At 43.5% G+C, this 22069-nt stretch overlaps 1 protein-coding gene across 2 annotated transcripts in view; it reads right to left on the bottom strand.

The window, feature by feature from the left end:
* FAM91A1 (family with sequence similarity 91 member A1) overlaps nt 1-22069 on the bottom strand; it is a 138285-nt gene that overhangs the window by 95601 nt on the left and 20615 nt on the right. For both annotated transcript variants that reach the window (XM_030218861.1, XM_030218872.1), the window contains exons 3-4: nt 19662-19810; nt 10436-10493 (exon numbers count right to left, since the gene is read on the bottom strand). In XM_030218861.1, the coding sequence (XP_030074721.1) occupies nt 10436-10493; nt 19662-19810 (207 nt within the window). The remainder of the gene's footprint in view (nt 1-10435; nt 10494-19661; nt 19811-22069) is intronic.

Here is a 22069-nt window from a genome sequence, read left to right as displayed (position 1 = left end):
AGCCAATATCTAGCTACGCTGTGGTAAAGCCCACATACCCCTCCCTGCTTGAAACCCATTCTAGCCAATGTCTAGCTAAGCTGGGGTGGTGCCCACCCCCTTCTTTGCCCAAAAACTATTCCTGCTACACTGGTTGGCTCTGTTTGTGCTGTTCTGAAATCAAACATGGCTGGACTCTTTATCAATGCAGTTTTGCATGCTCCTGGTGCTGTTCTGAAATGTACCAAGGGTGGAGTCATTATTAACAAGGCTTTGTCTGCTCCACTACAGCACTGTATATTTGTACATATACAGTACAGCGAAGATACTTATCTGTAGCAGGTATTCTCCAAGGACAGCAGGCCTTATATTCGCACCATTGGGTAATGTGATCCCGCACTGTCCAGTCTGCAGCTTCTAACAAGCTTTAACAGAGCTTTAGCAGAGCGCGAGACATGCTTCACCACGCATGCGCGAGTGCCTTCCCACCCACCACAAAAGTGCGGTTACTGAATGTCATGAAACATCTAGCCACCCGCCAGGGGTTACCCAGCAGCCACTCAGAGGGTCTATCCCCAGCACAGCTCAGGTCTGCCTGCACCTGCCACTTGTGCTCTACACTAGCACCCTCCCACCGACTGGGTCACAACCGCCTCTGGGTGAGTCTCCTGCTCTCAAATTATCCCCAGTGATTTCTAGGTTACTAGAGCAACACCCCCAGTGGTCCCACTGTTCCCAGAAAGCACTCACAGACCCAACACACAAACCACCAGGATTCTTTATCAGTCCAGACAGGTAGAGTCAACAAAGTAAACAGGTTTATTATCAAACTGGAACAATGAACATAAAAAAATGTACAATTAGCAAACAATAACAGGTAACTGAACTATGGATCAATTATAATGCTAACTAAACATTTGCTTACTTCTTAGAAATTACCTGGGGAGATCAGGGCATATAATTCACCAAGCCTCAGCAAAGAGATCTGTCTCTCTTTTCTCCCAGGCTAAGACTGAAGCAACAGCCAGCAACAACTGCTGGATAATTTCAAACTCTAGGCCAATAGCCCACTCAAGTTTTAAAAGTATACTGCTCATAGTACTGTAGATTCACTTCTTCACTAAGTGAAACTAAAAGAGGGCATGCACTTTTCTATTACAGCTTTAATATAAAACATGCACCACCTGCTGGCCAAACTAGAGAAATGCACTTCAAGGTTTAATAAAGGCAATTTTACAGGGTTAAAACACACTGTTCTGTCACACCGCAGTTAAATACTACGAGGAGACAACTCCAAAGGGAAGTGAGTGTGTTTGTGAGAATATAAAGCCTACTGTCCTCATAGAATACCTGCTACAGGTAAGTATCTTCACTTTCTCTGAGGACAAGCAGGCCTCACAGCTGGGGTATCCATAGCATCCAGGCTCACTGAAAACAACAAACACTGGTCAATTGGCCCTCGCAACAGCAAGGACAGAACTCGGATTAACCTGAAACTATATACAAACTGAATGAGAGTGCAGCCTGGAACAGAATAAAACGGGCCTGGGGGTGGAGTTGGATTCTAGACCCAAACAGATTCTGCAACACTGTCTGCCCAAATCAACTATCGTGTCGGGTATCCTGCTCTAGGCAGTAACGAGATGTGAATGTGTGGACTGAAGACCATGTCACTGCCTTGCAAATTTCTTCAGTAGAAAGGGAGCACAAGTGGGCTATCAACACAGCTATGGCTCTGACATTGCAAGCCTTGACAAGACCCTCAAGAGTCAGCCCAGCCTGGGCATAAGTGAAGGACATGCAATCTGTTAGCCAATTAGAGAAAATGCAGTTCCCAATGGTGACCCCCACCCTGTTGGGATCAAAAGAAACAAGAAGTTGGGCGGATTGTCTGTGGGGCTTAGCTTGTTGCAGTCCAAGGTATGCAAGGTGCTCTCACCGAGGAGGGCACAAGGTAGGGGAAAGAATGTTGGCAACACAACCGACTGCTTCAAATGGAACTCTGACACAACCTTGGCAGGAACTTAGGGTGCATGTAGAGGACAACTCTATTATTATGAAACTTAGTATAAGGTGTATCCACTACTAAAGACTGAAGCTCACTGACTCTATGAGCTGAAGTAACAGCCACCAAGAAAATGACCTTCCAGGTCAAGTACTTCAGATGGCAGGAATCTAGTGGCTCAAAAGGAGCATTCATGAGCTGGGTGAGAATGACTTTGAGGTCCTATGACACTGGTGGAGGTTTGACAAGGGGCTTTTACAAAAGCAAACCTCTCATGAAGCCAACAACTAGAGGCTGTCCACAGATGGGCTTACCCTCTACATGCTGATAAGCACTAATTGCACTGAGGTGAACCCTTATGGAGTTGATCTTGAGGCCAGACTCGGATAGGTGCAGAAGGTACTCAAGCAGAGTCTGTGCAAGAAAGGAAACAGGATCTAGAGTCTTTCCCTCACACCAGATGGCAAACTTCCTCCATTTAAAAGAGTAACATCTTTTGGTGGAATCTTTCCTGGAAGCCAGCAAGACCCGGGAGACGCCCTCTGAAAAACCTAAGGAAGCAAATTCTAGGCTCTCAACATCCTGGCTGTGAGGGCCAGAGACTGAAGGCTGGGATGCAGAAGAGATCCCTCGATCTGCATGTTGAGGGTCAGAAAACACTCCAATCTCCACAGTTCTTCGGAGGATAACTCCAGAAGAAGATGTAGCCAGATCTACCGAGGTCAGTAAGGTGCGATTCCAATCATGGTTCCGTGGTCTTGCTCAAGTTTCAGCATACAGAAGGTCTGACCCCCCCCCCCCCCCCCCCCCCCCCAATGAAGGAGGAAGGCATCCAACACTAGCCTGTCATGGGCCTGAAGACTAGAACAGAACTGGGGGACTTTGTGATTGATGTGAGTGGCAAAGAGATCCACCGAGGGGGTGCCCCACAGTCGGAAGATCTCTCGGGCAACGCCCATGTTGAGAGACCACTCATGCAGTTGCATAACCGTGCTCAGTCTGTCGTCCAGGCTGTTGTTTTTGCCTGCCAGATACATGCCATGGCAACAAGCCCAATGCTACAGCCGGATGGTCTCCTGACACAGAGGGCAAGATCCGGTGCCTCCCTGCTTGTTGGTGTAATACATGGCAACCTGAATGTCCATTTGAATGAGTACAATTTGGTGAAACAGCTGATCTCTGAAAGCCTTGTTCCAGATCACCCGAAGCTCCAAGAAGATCAGTTTCCTGGGTGGACCAAGCACCTTGAGTGTGAAGCCTATTCACATGAGTTCCTCAACTCAGGAGAGATGCATCTGTCGCCAACACTTTCTGCAGCTGAGGAATCTGGAATGAAGTCCCACAGTCAAATTGGATCGAATGGTCCACCATAACAGAGAGAAAACAAGCACTGGGGACACATGGATCATATCTTCCAGAACCCAAAGTCAGGGTCCATTGGGCTGATCTCATGTGAAGGCGTCATGGGTGTCATATGAACTGGACGCCATGTGAACCAGCAACCTCAACATCTGCCGAGCTGTGACCTGCTGTGAAGCTCAAACCTGAGAACCCAGTGTGACTACAGCATCTGCTCTCAACCCCAGGAGAAAGACTTGAACCTTGTGTGAGCAGGACTCCAATGAATTCCAATTGCTGGGCAGGGCAAAGATGGGACTTAGGGCAGTTTAAAACGAACCCTAGTAGCTCTAGCACCCGAATAGTCCTCTGCATGGACTTCCGAGCACTGCCCTCTGACATGCCCTTCACCAGCCAATCATCAAGAAAGGGGAATACATGGACTCCCAGTCCGCATAGTGACGCTGCGACTACAGCTAGACATTTGGTAAATATCCTGGGAACTGATGTGAGGCCAAAGAGCAATACGCGGTATTAGTAGCAATGTGTTCCCAGCCGAAATCGTAGATACTTCCAGCAGACCGGAATTATCAGGATGCGTGTATATGCATCCTTTAAGTCCACAGAGCATAGCCGATCATTTTCCTGAATCATGGGTAGAAGGGTGCCTAGGAAAACCATCCTGAACTTTTCTTTGACCAGGAATTTATTCAGGGCCCTTAGGTCTAGGATGGGACACATCCTCCCTGTTTTCTTTTGCACGAGGAAGTACCTGGAATAAAATCCCTTCCCTTCTTTCCCTGGTGGCACACGCTCAACTGTATGGGCCTTCAGAAGGGCAGACTTCCTCAGCAAGTAATAAACAAAGTTCTTCAATAATAAAATAAAATAATGACAGTCAAACTACTAAAGTCCAAACTTCCCAGGCAATCAAATCCAGAAGGAATGTGTTAAGCCAGACATAAGTGAGCTTTCAAATGATGCTTAAATATCAATAAACAAGCCGTTAAGCCCATTAAAACGGGCAGTATTTTTTATTTCTGACATATAATGTAAAATTTGATGAACGTAACGTGTAGTGCTTGAAAGGGTGCGGGGAAATGTTGGGGATACAGAGAGAGTGACTGTGTGTATATGTATGTGTGTGAGAGAGAGAGAGAGCTGCTAGGAGTCCCTGTGACAGTGGAGGGTCATTTGCTCCCTAGCCATTTGTTTGAGGCAGCAAAGCAGGGCTCGTTTTTGAGTCACCTGCCCCCCTCCCCCATACATCTTCCTGTAACCTATATGAAGTATGGTGCATTATTGTTGGACTTCAATGAGTTCACTGTATGTGTGGTGTGTGTAAGCGACGTGCCTGGGATCCATTCCTGGCGTCTCTGTCCCGCTCTGTGTGTGTGTGTGTGACAGAGAGAGAGAGAGTGTGTGTGTATGTCTGTGTGAAAGAGTGTGAAAGTGAGTTCAGAGAAAGATAGAGACAAAGTGTGTGTGTGTCTGTGTGAAAGAGAGAGAGTGAGAGTGAATTGAGAGAGAGAGCCTCCGAGTTCCAGGCCTCCCTCCCTCAGAGTTCCAGGCCCCCCTCCCTTCCTCCCTCAGAGTTCCAGGCCCCCCTCCCTTCCTCCCTCAGAGTTCCAGGCCCCCTCCCTCCCTCCGATTTCCAGGCCCCCCTTCCCAAGTTCCAGCCCCTCCCTCTTTCCAAGTTCCAGGTCCTCCCTCTCTCCAAGTTCCAGGCACTCCCTCCCTCCCTCCTTCCTAGTTCTAGGCCCCTCCCTCCCTCCAAGTTCCAGGCCCCCTCTCCCTCCCACCCACCCACCCAGTTTCAGGCCCCTTCCCTCCCTCCCTCCGAGTTCGCCACCGTCCCTCGCCCCGAGGTCGCCGCCGGCCCTCTCGTTTGAACTTACAGCGCTTCACCTCCGAAAGTGCAGCAGACAGCGGCAGATCACCTCCCTTTGGCCTTCCTTCCCTCCCTGTGTCCCGCCCTCGCGAAGTTACTTCACACGAGGGTGGCACACAGGGAGGGAAGGAAGGCCAAAGGGAGGTGATCTGCCGCTGTCTGCTGCGCTTTCTGAGGTGAAGCGCTGTAAGTTCAAACGAGAGGGCCGGCGGCGACCTCAGGGAGGGAGCATTAGCGACCTCGGCGGGGTGGGGATCCTGGCCGCTGGGGCGGTTAGTAACTGGCTTTCTGTCCCCATTTGTTCGCGTTGTAAAAGTGCTGCGGGCGTAGGAGGTGGGTGTGGTTAGGACTAAGGCCTCTATGTGCCGCTTACTGCGTCTAACAATGTAGGGAGAGATTTGTGACCTGCTGTTCTGCGCATGCGCGGCACGTCGGTCACTCTTCATTTATATAGTAGGATGATGTGAATTTTTCAAACTACATGGTAGTTCCACTCAATTGGTCAAATAATCGAAAAAGTTCCCTTCCTTGTTACATCCTAGCGCTGTTGATTCAAAGCAGGCACTATTAGATCACAAGCCACCATCAGCTACAACTGTCGCTATGGCACATACCTATTAACCATGTTTTAAATAAAGAGAGGACTCTTGATACAAGACACAATGAGTCCACTATTCTAAAAGCATGCAAATGTCAAACCTAAAATTTGTCATCATGAGAAAATGTTTACTGCAGTAATCTGATTACTGCAGGGAAATCAATGCAGGCTTAATTTGCATGATGGCTGCTTAGTACATCCTGCAATAAACCCATGGTTAGCACACCTTAGTATGAATGCCCCGAAATGCCCTGAATTCATGAATGCCTACAAAACCTGATAGGAAGGTTGCTTTCTATACAACTTGAATAAGAAGAAAACAACTATTAATGTGTAACTGTAAACATTAGAGATCAAGCACTACAGCAGATCTCACCTCATCTTATGGTGAGGAGGCAGGCAGGCAGGCATAATACACTGACAAATTCACTGAATGCAGACAGGCATAATACACTGACAAATTCACTGCACATACTGGGAATGGACTTGGTATGGCAGACTCCAAGCTCGTCTCTGGCTGCCCTAACAAAGCTCTGCTCAAGCCATTCTTTAACAACGCTCTTTTTAACTCTTACTGCATTTGGAAGAGGTTAGGAATAGGCTGCTAGTGACCTTGTCCTTAATGCAGCCAAAACCACTTCTTTGGGGCTGGGAGGTATTGAAAAGATGGACTTGCTAGAGTTAACTAGGTTGGATCAAGATGTTCCTTGGGTGCAGTCCATGAGATCTCTGGGGGGGGGGGGGGGGGGGGAGGGGGGGGTTGGATCAAGAGGGAATTGGGAAAGAACAGCAGAGGGAGCTTAGAGAGATTCTGACGGGTCCTCAAAGATTTGTTTAATAAATCCTTGGAGACAGGAGAGGTTCCACAAGATTGGAGAACAGCGGATGTTGTCCCTCTTCACAAAAGTGGTGACAGAGAAGTGGGAAACTACAGGCCAGTAAGCCTCACTTCAGTAACGGGAAAATTAATGGAAGCTGTGGCATGGAACCTGTGGCACATGCCCTAATAGGCATGACCAAAGGGGCACGTCCCACCCCTTCGGAGCAGGCCACTCTGCTACTTTTCCATAGGGAAATGAAAGTGCAGAAAGAGTAAGAAAATTTGTCCTGCTTGGGACCAATGGACCAGCAGGCTTAGCAGCTAATGGCAGCGCAAGTACCAACTGAGCACGTAAGTACTGTTTCTAGCCCAGAGGCTTCCCTATCTTCTAGGGGTTGATGCTTAACCTGCTATATATAAAAGGGAGAAGGTTTGCACACCCACTTGGGAGAGTGCAACTGGCTCTTTGGGAGTAACCCTGGATGAAGCCCCTACTTCCAAACCATTGTCTCCAACTAAGGGGGATAAACCTTCACTTAAGCTAAAGTTCCATCTCCAGTCGTCTTATCATCATCTCCCTGCTCATTTTTACAACTGGAATAGACTGCAATGAAAGACGTAATAGTTGCAATTAACAGAGTTGAGAAATCATTGCAGGATAATATGTCTTCTTTTAGTAAATTACTGAGGAGGCTTCTGCTAAGTTTTTAGATCAGGAAAGCAGGATATCTGCCATCAGAAAGGTGACTGGAGAAGGCAGAAGCACAAGTGTCAATCTGCTCTTGCAGCAAGCTCCTAGTTTAATTCTTCATGTTCAGATTGAAAATCTAGAAAATCTGTCAAGAGCTTATAGTTTGTAGGTTTTTTAATTTCCCAGTGACCCATTTTCTATCGCCAATGGAACTTTTGAAAGACCTTCTTCATATGATTTTGGATATTAATAGAATGTATTACTTGCCAAAGAGTTCCAAGGTGGTGAATAAGGAAGGGGAATAGTTTTCACTTTTTTTTTTTCATTTGTATCCCGCCTTTACCCAAAGTGGGTAACAAAAGAACACACATAGAATTAATAAATCATTAGGACACAACAAACAATAATCATACAGCAATACATCAACACATTTCCAAACAGATAAAGCAAAACAGCACAGACTCTCCAGATAGTTTAGATTTAACTAAATTTTTGGAGTCATCATAAGAGAGTATTTCCAAGCGAGCTACATTATTGGTATCTTTTCAGACAGAGGCACAGAAAATGTAGATTCTGAAGGTTTATTTTCCAAAGAAAAATCTTAATTTCTTTGGACAAAGAGTCTTGGTGTTCCCCCATGTTGCCAGGTCTACATACCTGCGATGTAAGGCCTTTCTTCAGCTAACGCCTAGAGATTTGGTAGTGGGAACCACTTTCTTCTTGAAGTTTCCTTGTAAGTGCCTGGTGATGTCGGGGAATAATTCTTATGTTTTTCTAGACCCTGTTCATTTGGAGAATTTCTTAGTAGAGAGGGAGGATTTTTCATAGCTTTAAAATAGTTTTTATTTTCAAAGTGCAGGTATGATAAGGTTTGGAGATGTATGTTTTGCCTGTAGCATCACAGAAAAACTTTCCTGGCAATGTGATATTGGTCCTTTTGGTTTCTTCTTAATGAGGGACTACAATGCTGCTTTATATTTGTTTTGAATCGATTCTTGTAGATTTTTCCTATTGCACTTTTCTGTTTTATGTATATAACATATTATAAATTTATAATAAAAGAAAAAGCATTACTTACTGAAACATTTGAAAGACAGAATTAATCTGTATTTATGCATTTAGCTCACGCCTTTCTCTAAGGCAAGTTACACGTGTCTTACCTAAGCGTTTATTGAGATTGCCGCAAGGTAAATTATTGGAGCTACCAGGTCTGGAAAGTTTCAAGAAAGTAGCCCGGAAAACGAAAAGCTTTTAGCATCAGAGTCCCTGAATTCTGGAATAAGCTGCTGGCTGAAACTAATGTGATGTCATTTTGAAGGAAATTGATGACTTTCCTTTCCCCCTCCCCTCACAAAAATTCAGGATCCAATATTCAAAACAATTTAAATGGCCAGTAGAGGCTCTTCGCCATTTAAATCACTTGTGTCAGGGGCTAACTGGCAATATTCAGCAGCACATAACTGGACAGTGGTGCTGAATTGACACTAATGGCCAACCGCTGACTGGGAGTTGGCCAGGGGCGGAGCGTGGTCAGAGCATTGCCCTACAGCGATATTCAAACCCACCCCATCTCTGTAGTCCCCTTCCCCTCCCCGGGCTATCTGGAGAAGATCCTGGGGGTCTAGGGTGAAAGCGGAATGAGCAATGCCTATTTGCTCCTGCTCGGCACCAGCCTGCAGTCTAAAAAGGCTGCTGCGACCTCATGTGGCAGCCTTGCAGTACTTGAAGTCTGATGTAAACAAACAGGTTCCATCTATATTTATATTTTATTTACCCCCCCCCCCCTCCCACCCACGGAGACCTTAAAAGCATTGTTGACAACTGCGTAGGTGGATTGTCTATCCATATTCACTGAAGCAAGCACTATGTGCCAAAACGTGTTGGGCATATGGATTATATAAAGGGGCCCGTTTATTAAGTCATGGTAGGCCTAATGTGGTCCCTACCATGTGGTAAAAGGGAACTACTGTGGTATGCACTAAGGTGTCCTGTGGCAGTTTGGCCAGCAGCACACGCTACTCCCGCGGTAAAAAAATATATCTTTTTGCCGCGGGAGGGTATCTGGGGGCAGAAATTAGGTGTGCCTGCGCTAATGGGGTAGCAAGGGCACATTACCATGCGCTATATGATCAGCGCAGGAGCCCTTACCGCCACCTAAATAGCTGGCGATAAGGGCTCCTGGTGGTAATGGCCACGTGCTAATGGGGAAATTAGCATGTGGCAATTAAAACAGGAAAAAAAAAACGACCACAGCCATTTTTTTAGCTGTGCTACAAAGTGGCTGGAGTGCACAGAAAACCTACACACGAACTGCAGTGCCAGCCACTTTCTAGTGTGCCTCAGTTAAAAGACCCCAAAGTGTTTTGGACTTATTTATTCCAAGTTTAATCAAAGATTTTATAAACAACTACTGGCTCCGTATATGCTGCTCTGTGTTTTTAAAATACTAAGGAGCCCTTTTACTAAAGCTTAGTGCACGTTAAATGTTAAGAAGCCCATTTTATACCTGCAGACTTCTTAGCATTTGGTGTGTGCTAACAGAAGTAGCACATGCTAAGCTTTAGTAAAAGGGCCCCTAAGTTACATATATTTATTTTGCAAAGATGTTTCAGAGAGTACTTTGTGGGCAGTAAAAAAAAAAAAATAGAAAAGGCTATTTAACTGTAAACAATTTGTTTTAATTCTCTTATGAAACATTTTCTTTAAAAAATAGTACACAATGAAAAATTTGATTGGGTTTAAAATAGCTTTAATGTCATGCCCCTGCACACTAGCCTGTCTTTCACTTCCTCCATGTCAGACATAAGAGAATGTTTCAGCAAATACTGCCAGCGAAGACCACCAGTGCAGCACAAACAGAAAAATCCTATGAGTTAAGGCAAAGAAAGAAGAGAGCATATTTCAAATGAAATTTGAGGAAACAGGTTACCTGTACAGTGACCACATGCTTTCCTTTCTTATTGTAATCTCTTTTCTTCCTCCTCCCTACCTATCCTTGGATTTTGGCTCTTTTTATTGAGCTTAAACAATAATGCACCTGACATTTGCATGCTGTGTTGGTAAACCCTATCTTAAGAACTACAGCAACAAGAGAGTAATCCCAATATACTTACAGTCAGCAGCAGTAAAATTAGGAAGTGAATCATAGCTTTTTTCACTGTTCATTATATCCTTAAAGAAAGAACACAAAAAAGAATTGTCGAAAAACATATATAAAGCTAACATCATTCCTTTCCGCTAGTTGTTTCTTTGTGTGTCAAATATTTCTTATTTATGTTCATTTCATTTGTTCTAAAGGTACTGCCCATCTCAATGAAAAAGTATCAGCACCATGAAAGCACAATTATGTCTTACCTCATCATTGCTGTTCACAGAGTCCTGTCAGTCCAGACCATTGGGATTTGCCCTCTTTCCAGCAGGCAGAAACAAATCAAATGTGCTCATCTTTTCTGTCAGTGCAGCCATAAAACCAATCAGTATGCTATTGCCACAGTTTCCTTTAACTTAAAATTCATTGTTACCATTACAGTTTCTTTTATCAAATTCACCCTCTATTTTTAGGGATATATACTTACTACGTTATAACTGAAACATGCATCTCTTGTGTTCATGTACAAGCTCAAGTTTGAATTCTCCATCCGTCTCACATGCTTAGGTAGGATCCTGGCAGGCAAGTTTTGGTAGTATGACTTTTCAGATGTGTAACAACCATTGTTCTTGCTCAACAGTTTCCTATCTCTTGTTGATCTTTGATAAGGCAGGCCCAACTAACTGTCATAGTAGGCCTGCAAATAGGAACCTCAGACACTCCATCTCTGCTCTGGAAACCTGGACCGGAATTGCTGTCTAGTCCAGTGAGAGGCAATACATCCCTACTTACCTGGCTTTCAAAGAATGTTATCCTCTGAAGCAGCCCCTGCTCCTTCAGTTAGGACAGACATCAGCTGCTTGAAATGGCATAAAACCCTCCAGATGGCCTCACAATGGCATCTTCTTGCAAGTGCCCTACTGAAACCAGGACTGCTGGTCATGAAATGGCCCTGGCTCAGTCTACAAGTACAACCAAGGAACCCAGCAAAGAGGTTTCCAGAACAAACTTCATCCCAAGATCACAAGGGACTGCGAATAACCCCTTAGGCTCTACACTCCATATCTATGCTGCCTTGGCAGAGATGGATGAGCCACCACTGTCACCATTACTATATCTATAGTGGTTTTAAGCCAACAGAAAATAAGACTGCCCTGGAAGAAAGCCATAAAGTTTTTCAGCACCCTAAATTATTGAGAGAGCTGCAGTTGTACTTTATTCCATCCAAAATCCATTGCCCCTATTGGAGCAGCCATAAAGGACAGTCTAAGAGTGTGTATGGACCAAGGGGTTTGTGATTGTCTATAGACCACCCTCTTCATCTGTGAGGAGGATGCCCAAGTTCAGAAGAAACTAAAAAACGATGCCCAAATGCCAACAGAGCAGATGGCCCTATGCCAGACATACACAAAAACTGAGCAGCTAGTTTAGAGCTCAGAACATGCTAGTGCCCAGAGGGGCAGAACTCTACCAAGATGGCTGTAGAGTATGTCTGTTACACAGCATAAACCGTAGATGGATGGGAGAGGAGCAGGACTGGAGAAGGTAGAGTATGTCTGTTACACAGCAGAAACCGTAGATGGACGGGAGAGGAGCAGGATTGGAGAAGGTAACCAGGTACCTTACCTGCTAGCCAGTCAGCGCCAAGAAAAAGATTTATTCACCATTTTAAAAAACTTAATTTATGTATTCATCTTTACCAAACACTTCAAAAGCTACACCTTTCAAAGAGCCTTCTCCTTCTGGTTCGAAGCCTTTTTTTAGAAAAGCATCAAAGGGCCACAAGCAAGGGACATGTCTGAAATCCTTACTGCTAAAATATATACCAATAAACAGTCTTGCTGTCAAGAGGGTAGCCAGTATTTTCAAATGCACAAAGGCGCCTGACTATACTACACCCTGCCCTTGAACCATGCAAATAGCATGCATGAATGCTGGCTTTGACAACCTCTCTAAAAGTACCTGATGAGAGCCAAATTACGCAACACACTTCCTCAGCGTAACACTGACACTGAAATTTTCTTCAACGACCTGGACCTAATCTCTGATGAATACCCAGCTGACCGTATCTAGTCAACATTTACCCTCCACACCACTGAATCAGTCACACAAGCGACTCATAGGTTGCCAGCACCCACTGCAAACTAGATATATGCCCCAGTCATCTACTTAAATCCGTCCCTGGCCGCTTCATAGCAGACCTCACATCCCACCTAAACTTCATGCTACAACAAGGTCTCTTCCCTGAGGAAAATGGTAACATCCTACTCACCCCAACACCAAAAGACACTAAGAAAAACACAAACGACTTCGCCAACTACAGCCCAGTTGCGTCTATCCCACTAGTAGTCAAACTGATGGAAGGCTTGGTGACCAAACAGCTTACGGAATACTACTACTAATAGCATTTATACATGGACAAGTTCGCAATACTACATAACTCACAATCAGGATTCCGCCCTCACCATAGTACTGAAACTGTCCTAGTCACTCTCCTGGCGAAATTCAAGCAAGAAATAGCCACAGTTAAAAGCATACTTCTCCTCCAATTCGACATGTCGAGTGCATAGCGTTGGAAGCAAAAATACATAGTAAAAATTTTTTTTAGATACATTAAAAGCAGGAAACCGGCCAAAGAGTCGGTTGGGCCGCTGGACGAAAATGGTGTTAAAGGGGCGATCAAGGAGGACAAAGCCGTAGCGGAGAAATTAAATGAATTCTTTGCTTCGGTCTTCACCGAGGAGGATTTGGGGGGGACACCGGTGCCGGAAAGAATATTTGAAGCGGGGGAGTCGGAGAAACTAAACAAATTCTCTGTAACCTTGGAGGATGCAATGGGTCAGTTCAGCAAGCTGAAGAGTAGTAAATCACCGGGACCTGATGGTATTCATCCCAGAGTATTAATAGAACTAAAAAATGAACTTGCGAAGCTACTGTTAGAAATATGCAATCTGTCCCTAAAATCGAGTGTAGTACCGGAAGACTGGAGGGTAGCCAATGTTACTCCGATTTTTAAGAAGGGTTCCAGAGGAGATCCGGGAAATTATAGACCGGTGAGTCTGACGTCGGTGCCGGGCAAGATGGTGGAGGCTATTATTAAGAATAAAATTGCAGAGCATATACAAAAACATGGACTGATGAGACAAAGTCAGCACGGATTTAGTGAAGGGAAGTCTTGCCTCACCAATCTAATGCATTTTTTTGAGGGGGTAAGCAAACATGTGGACAATGGGGAGCCTGTTGATATTGTATATCTGGATTTTCAGAAGGCGTTTGACAAAGTGCCGCACGAAAGACTCCTGAAGAAATTGCAGAGTCATGGAATCGGAGGTAGGATATTATTATGGATTAAGAACTGGTTGAAAGATAGGAAGCAGAGAGTAGGATTGCGTGGACAGTATTCTCAGTGGAGGAGGGTAGTTAGTGGGGTCCCGCAGGGGTCTGTGCTGGGTCCGTTGCTTTTTAATGTATTTATAAATGACCTAGAGATGGGAATAACTAGTGAGGTAATTAAATTCGCCGACGACACAAAATTATTCAGGGTCGTCAAGTCGCAGGAGGAATGTGAACGATTACAGGAGGACCTTGCGAGACTGGGAGAATGGGCGTGCAAGTGGCAGATGAAGTTCAATGTTGACAAGTGCAAAGTGATGCATGTGGGTAAGAGGAACCCGAATTATAGCTACGTCTTGCAAGGTTCCGCGTTAGGAGTTACGGATCAAGAAAGGGATCTGGGTGTCGTCGTCGATGATACGCTGAAACCTTCTGCTCAGTGTGCTGCTGCGGCTAGGAAAGCGAATAGAATGTTGGGTGTTATTAGGAAGGGTATGGAGTCCAGGTGTGCGGATGTTATAATGCCGTTGTATCGCTCCATGGTGCGACCGCACCTGGAGTATTGTGTTCAGTACTGGTCTCCGTATCTCAAAAAAGATATAGTAGAATTGGAAAAGGTACAGCGAAGGGCGACGAAAATGATAGTGGGGATGGGACGACTTTCCTATGAAGAGAGGCTGAGAAGGCTAGGGCTTTTCAGCTTGGAGAAGAGACGGCTGAGGGGAGATATGATAGAAGTGTATAAAATAATGAGTGGAATGGATCGGGTGGATGTGAAGCGACTGTTCACGCTATCCAAAAATACTAGGACTAGAGGGCATGAGTTGAAGCTACAGTGTGGTAAATTTAAAACGAATCGGAGAAAATTTTTCTTCACCCAACGTGTAATTAGACTCTGGAATTCGTTGCCGGAGAACATGGTACGGGCGGTTAGCTTGACGGAGTTTAAAAAGGGGTTAGATAGATTCCTAAAGGACAAGTCCATAGACCGCTATTAAATGGACTTGGAAAAATTCCGCATTTTTAGGTATAACTTGTCTGGAATGTTTTTACGTTTGGGGAGCGTGCCAGGTGCCCTTGACCTGGATTGGCCACTGTCGGTGACAGGATGCTGGGCTAGATGGACCTTTGGTCTTTCCCAGTATGGCACTACTTATGTACTTATGTACATTCAACATGGTAAATCACAATATACTATTAAGACTCCTAGGCCACTTTGGGATTGTTGGAAATGTACTTAATTGGATCAAGGGTTTTCTAACCACCAGAACATACCAAGTAAAATCAAACTCAAACACATCACCACTGTGGAAAGCAGCCTGCGGAGTACCTCAAGGATCACCAATACTCTAACATACTGATGATCCCACTGGCAAAGTCCCTATCCAACCGAGGCCTCAACCCGTTCATATATGCAGACGACGTTACAATCTACATTCCCTTCAGACATGACTTAACAGAAATAACCAATGAAATCAGTGATGGCCTGAACATCATGGACTCCTGGGCAAACTCATTCCAACTGAAACTGAACCCTGAAAAAACACACTGCCTCATTCTCTCATCTCAATATAACAAATACAAACCCACAACCATAAACACACCAGGACACACCCTCCCTACCTCAGACAGCCTAAAAATACTCGGAGTCACAATCGACTGCAACCTTACCCTCAAGAGCCAAGTAAACTCCGTAATAAAGAAAATGTTCTATTCAATGTATCGCTCCATGGTGTGACCGCACCTGGAGTATTGTGTCCAATTCTGGTCGCCGCATCTCAAAAAAAGATATAAAGGAATTAGAAAAGGTGCAGAGAAGGGCGACGAAAATGATAAAGGGAATGGAACGACTTTCCTATGAGGAAAGGCTGAGAAGGTTAGGGCTCTTCAGCTTGGAGAAAAGGCGGCTGAGGGGTGATATGATAGAAGTCTACAAGATAATGAGCGGAGTAGAGCGGACAGAAGTTAAGCGATTGTTTACACTTTCAAAGAACAACAAAACCAGGGGACACAAGATGAAGCTAGAATATAGTAGATTTAAAACAAATAGGAGAAAGTTTTTCTTTACTCAGTGTGTAGTTAGACTCTGGAACTCGTTGCCGGAGAATGTAGTGACAGCAGCTGGCCTTACGGAATTTAAAGGGGGTTTGGACAGATTCGTAAGGGAAAATTCCATTGAACATTATTTTTTTTTTTTTTTTTGGGGGGGGGGGGGGGGGGTTTGCCGGGTTTTTGAAGCCTGGATTGGCCGCTGTCGAAAACAGGATGCTGGGTTTGATGGACCCTTGGTCTTTCCCAGTATGGCAGTGCTTATGTACTTATGTACTAATGTGGAAACTTAAACCTTTCTTCCCGAAAGTTTCCAAAACCTAGTACAATCAATGGTCCTAAGCCATACAGATTACTGCAACAGAATCTACGCGGGATGCAAAGAACAACTCACAAAAAAACTCCAGACCGTCCAAAACACAGCAACCAGGCTGATATTTGGTAAAACACGATTCAACAGTGCTAAACCCCTCCGAGAAAAGCTGCACTGGCTCCCAATCAAAGAAAGAATCATCTTCAAAATCTGCACTTTGGTCCACAAAATTATCTACGGAGTAGTCCCAGGATATATGACAGACCTCATAGATCTGCCAACCAGAAACAGATTTGGATCAGCACGATCATACCTAAACCTATATTACCCAAAACAACTTACACATCCTGCTTCTCCTACATAAGCACACAACTATGGAATGGACTCCCAAAAGCTGTGAAAACTATCCATGACCTTCTAAACTTCAGGAAATTATTAAAAACCAACCTCTTCAAAAAGGCTTACCCCACCGATCCACTGTAAATCCCCACCCCCAGCAACACATCCTAACCAATGATAGTACTGGACAATATACAATCTTCACTCCCTTCGATCCTCATGGTGCCTAATACACACCTACCTCTTTCGACCACAATATCACCTGTATTTGTTATCAACCAAATTGGCAAACGCCAATTTGTAAGCCACATTGAGCCTGCAAATAGGTGGGAAAATGTGGTGTACAAATGTAACAAATGAATAAAAAAATTAATACACCTGCCCCAACGATCAACAATCTTTGCTGAATGCAGGCTGCTCTCATGACAGCTGGGGCCTTCACCTAGCATGGTCAGCCCCAACAATCACCTATCTACCTTTTGCAATCAGAAATGAATGCAAGTCTCTGCCCGGAATCTCCATCTAGCGCCACCATCAGAACACTGCATAACAATACATGCTAGCAATGTCAGTGAACATGTAAGCTCAGATGAACATTGGCCTCAATCCACAGTTATCATCAGCAAAATCCTCATGTGAAAGGAGCAGATAGGGAAAAAAACAGCACCACAAAAATGGAGTAATGGTCCAAAGAAAATGTATATCAAAATGGAAGTTAAAAATGATCATAAGACCCCACATGACCCAGAAATGTGGCATAAAGATACAGAAATATTTCCCGTTTTGGATGCCATAGGCTTGATCAAAAAGAAAAAAAATTTCCAAACACACTTGGATAGGTTACCAATACATGTTACATCTGAAGAACCCCAGAGGGAAGCTCTTTTGGCATGATGCAAGTCTTACAGCCAGCATTAGCAATAAACTTAAGAGACAGAGATCACACTCCACATGCCCTGGCTTAGGAGTTAGGTTTATTCCTGTCACGGTATGCGCAAAACTAGAGTAGCAAGTAAATAAACTGCACTGTATATTTTCAATAACAGGAGGAAAAGACTTCAGACACTCAGTTACCTGTGCATTACAAGCACAATTTGACTGAGGAGTTTCTTCACGAGTCTGAAAAAAAGCCTCCTGTTCAATTTCATTTTAATTATATTTCAATTAAGTCTTTCATTAAATTTTCATTCCATTTAAAATACTGTATTCTCATCCAGCATGAAAACACAATTATTGATATAGAAGACCACTTAACTGGCAAAAAGATGTGCTGGAGAAGTGGTCTTCTCTATCAATAGATGTATTTCAAGTTGGACGAAAATACAATATTTTAAATGGATTGAAAATTTGATGAAAAAGACTTAATTGAAACAAAGTAAGATTGAACAGGATGTTTTTTAAACTCATGAAGAAACTCCTCAGTCAAACTATGCTTGAAATGAACAGGTAACTGAGCATCTGAAATCTTTTTCTCCTGGTTTTGAAAATACTCAGTGGAGTTTAATTATTTACTTGCTACTTTTTGTTTTGATATTCATCATATTAGCAAGTATTACATCCACTGTTTCTTAGTTGGTAATTCACATGCACAATCAAAGATGTATACAAAAGCAAGTCAAAGGACTTTGATTTATTGGAACAGATGAATCCATGTAAAAGTAGTAAAAATGTTGTCCATATACTACCTCACTGATTGAAAGGATTCTGTTTAGACTATAAGCAGCTTCTTATGCCACCAGTATAAAGAAGCACTGGAGTTTCTCAGCATAGTCAGCCTTTAACATTCATTCATTTTGGTACTCAATAGTCAATAGCCCGCCTGTTGCTGTTGAGTTTAAGGTAATGCTGCCTTGGCTAGAAGTAACTCTATAAGACTTCAGGCCCAGGCCCTTGGACTGCAGAGCAATGCATGTCACAGCCTGCCTTGCCAGAAGAACCTCTTCAGCTTTGGTACACCAGCAAATGTCTCCCAGCTGCAGGAAACTGAATATTGATTGCCTTCTCCTCTGTACCACCATACATAGGAAAAGTCAACAGATTTGATCTTGCCTCCACCTGCTGGAAGGAGGGCAAATCCCACTGGTCTGGCAGAAAGGAATAGGAATTAAATTTTCCATGACTATATTTTAAAAATGGTTTAAGAAAAATTGCATGATGTGGTAGAGAGAATCAAGAAACAAAATGAAACTGAAAATAGCTGGCAAAATCTCTTTCCTGCTTAGAGAATAGGAAGCTGAAAAAAAAAAAAAACAGAAGAAGGGTTCCAACTGTACTCATAAAAGCAAAAGAAGGAACAGTTGGCAGTCCTTTGTAGCACACACTGGTGGCCAACTAAGAAGAACACTGTCTAGAAAGTTACCAAGGACCATTAAATCAAATGCAGCCACAAGATGAGAAAACAAATAAAAGAATTATTAAAACAGCTGCCATGCATGTCAGTCATACCTATGCCTGCCCACCCACAGAAATGACACAGTAAAAGCCATACAGGGTAATGGTGAAAACTTGGGACAAAAAAACAGCTTGATGTGGGAAAGAAATAAAACAGATTTTTATTCCTCTTCAGTTTGTACAAAGCCATTCCAGTATAGCATACACATAAGAAACAAATTTTAAGCTGCACGGTAAGGTTCCTTGTTAAGTAGCTCTCTCCTCATTACTCATGCTAAATAGCAGTTGATGGTTATTCTGCCAAGTGAAGATTTTATGTTGGAAAATGAAGCAGAGATCATCATCCCTGGATTTCCAGAGACTGGACATGTTTTGGGGAAGTCAGCATGGGATGCAACCATAATAATTTTGTATTGCTAAATTAATCAAACAATGTGGAAAGTAGAATATGCCCAGTAGATATGAAGCCAAGTCATAAAAAAAAGAGCTGACAGAAGAAATAGAACATCTTACATGAGACTGCCTGACCCAGCATCTGCCACATTAACCAAGAAAAGCTTTGGGGACAGGGTGTTGATTTGAAAGAGAGGGCGGACCTACTATGCTCAGTGTATGCATAACAGAGATAACAAAAGAAGTCACAGCCACACAGCAAACCCAGACTATGGGCTAATACCTCCACTCTGCCCTGCCCCAGTTAGTAGGACAGAAAGTGGGACTCACTTTAGTAACTATAGAGAAATAACAAAAATGAAACCATGAAATAAAACCTAGCATATTTTCTGGACAGAAGAGATGGAGGAATTTAAAAACATGCATTACTTACTTCCATTATTCCTATGTAATAAGAAAATGGTGTTATCCTCAGGCCCTTCACCATGTCAGACAGATGGTAGGGGTACAGCATGAGATGCTCCCTGCTATATTTTAGCAGCTCCTCGTAGTATTTGCGTTCATCTTTCCTCACATGCTTCACTGTAAAATGTGAATATGTTCTCATGTCATTTGTGTTTCTGCAGGGATGCATTCCTAAATGAAAAACCTTTCTGTACACTCTCTCAGCACAAATGCAACAATCAAAGGAAAAAAAGTTAAAATAGAAGACCAGCTACACTTTCTAACCCTTAAACATTTCCAAGCTTAGAGAAACCAAATGTTACATAATACACTGCGAGAATTACTCCATGAAATCCAAACCAATGGGCGGGCCATTTCCCCACTTGTCTGTATCTCATTCACTAGCATTATTAATTCTTCTTGGTGCTTTTGGATTTCATTTCTTTTGTGTGGAATCAAACATTATTATACTAGATTTTTCCATCTATGATGACAAGCCTATGGCGCACAAACCTTCAAGATAGCTGTCAAAGTTAAACCAGTTTAGCAGCATTCCCTGCAATTTGACCCTTAATTCTTCCTACCTCAATGCTTCTCCTTTCTCCTTCCCCTGTGTTGCCAATTCAAAGCAATACAAGCCCATCCCCATCACTCATGATACCTCTTGCCAGCTGTACCAGTGGAATCTTCCACAAAAGCATGTCCTATGCTACTCAGCAGCAAATGAAACAATGGCAACCGATGTGCTGCTTCATCTACTAGAAGTATCAATAAACTTGTTGCCATTGGCAGCTTGGAAACCCTACAAGCTGCCCTACAACTATATAAACCTTTCAAAACAAAATGACCCAAACTCTTAAGTCTTAATTATATATACAGAATTGTAAACTGCTTTGGTGTTTCTAATGAAAGGGACAGCAAAACGTTTTAATAGTCAACTCTCAGATCTCTTTGTATGTGCTGAACGCTTCAGCTGATCTCCCCTGCTGACTCTATTGCGGCTGCATACACAGCCCTCTGAAGCCCCACCCACTCTCACTCATCAACTCTGACCCAAAGGTGACATGAAGACTCTCGTCTCAGTTTTAGTATATATTTAAGTTACTATTGCAGCACTGCCAATACTAACTGTTTTCTCCAGCCTCTTTGTGTGTGTTGCTATGTTGCAGGCTTCAGCTGATCGCCCCTGCTGACTTTAGGGTGGCTACTACTGCTACTACTAATAATCATTTCTATAGTGCTACTAGACATACACAGCACTGTATACATTATACACAGGTATTTTCTCTGTCCCTAGGGGGCTTACAACCTAAGTTTTTTGTACCTGGGGCAATGGAGGGTTAAGTGACTTGCCCAATGTCACAAGGAGCTGTAGTGGGAATTGAACCCAGGTTGCCAGGATCAAAGCCCGCTGCACTAACCATTAGGCCCTAGACTATTGTAAAGCGTTGTACGCTGGTCACACCAAAAAGAGTTTGTATCAGCTCTAATTCACAATGCTGCAGCACGACTGACAGAAGGCTACAAACAGCGTGCCCACATCAAAAACTACACTGGCTAGCAGTACCTTACAGGGATAAATTTAAAACTCTCTGTTTGATTTTCAAGGCCATCAGACAAAATGGGTCAGAGTACTTAAAAGGATAAGTTAACTCTCTACACACCTTTGAGACATCTAAGATCCACTCAAGGATCATCACTATCTGTCCCCTTATCAAAGGAATTGTGATACCTGCCAGCGAGCCTTCTCAAGAGTAGCCCCCACGCTCTGGAATTTACTCACAGAGGGGCTACATATAACTTGAGACTACCTCTACTTCAGGAAGCAGTAAAAGCCTGGCTCTTCTCCCATGCCTTTAATACATAGGGTGACTGACTAGCTTGCTACACACACTGTAACTTTGACAAGTTCCTTATATCTTGATTAACTGTACAAAGAACTTACCTTTAGTTTAGCCACCCATTTATTTATCCCAACTGACTCTGTACCACACATCTTATCCCCATCTATATATCTGCATTTAGCCCCTCAGTTTTCATTGTACTTATGTTTATACTTGTACATTTTACTATTGTTACACTGTTAACAAAATTGTAAGTTTGATATTAAATTGTACCTACTGTACACCGCCTTGGGTGAATCTCTTCATAAAGGCAATTAATAGATCTCAAAAAATAAAATATAACTCCACCACCTGTGTGTAAACTACAACAACTACAGTCTGGTAGGCCAAGTCCAACTTGGAACTTTGCAGACTTTGAATTTTAACCCAAATACTTGATAGAGACTGAACTGGTAACTGGAGAGCCAGGCTAAATATAAGTAGCATGTACTGTTGTGCCAAGAGACAGGAATGTATGCTATGGTCCTGCAAGATCAGGCCACCCGAGGACATT

The sequence above is a fragment of the Microcaecilia unicolor genome, chromosome 1, assembly GCF_901765095.1.
Source record: "Microcaecilia unicolor chromosome 1, aMicUni1.1, whole genome shotgun sequence".
In the NCBI taxonomy this organism is placed as follows: domain Eukaryota; kingdom Metazoa; phylum Chordata; class Amphibia; order Gymnophiona; family Siphonopidae; genus Microcaecilia; species Microcaecilia unicolor.
Note: the sequence above shows the minus strand (reverse complement) of the source record. Positions and strands in the feature narration are given on the sequence as shown.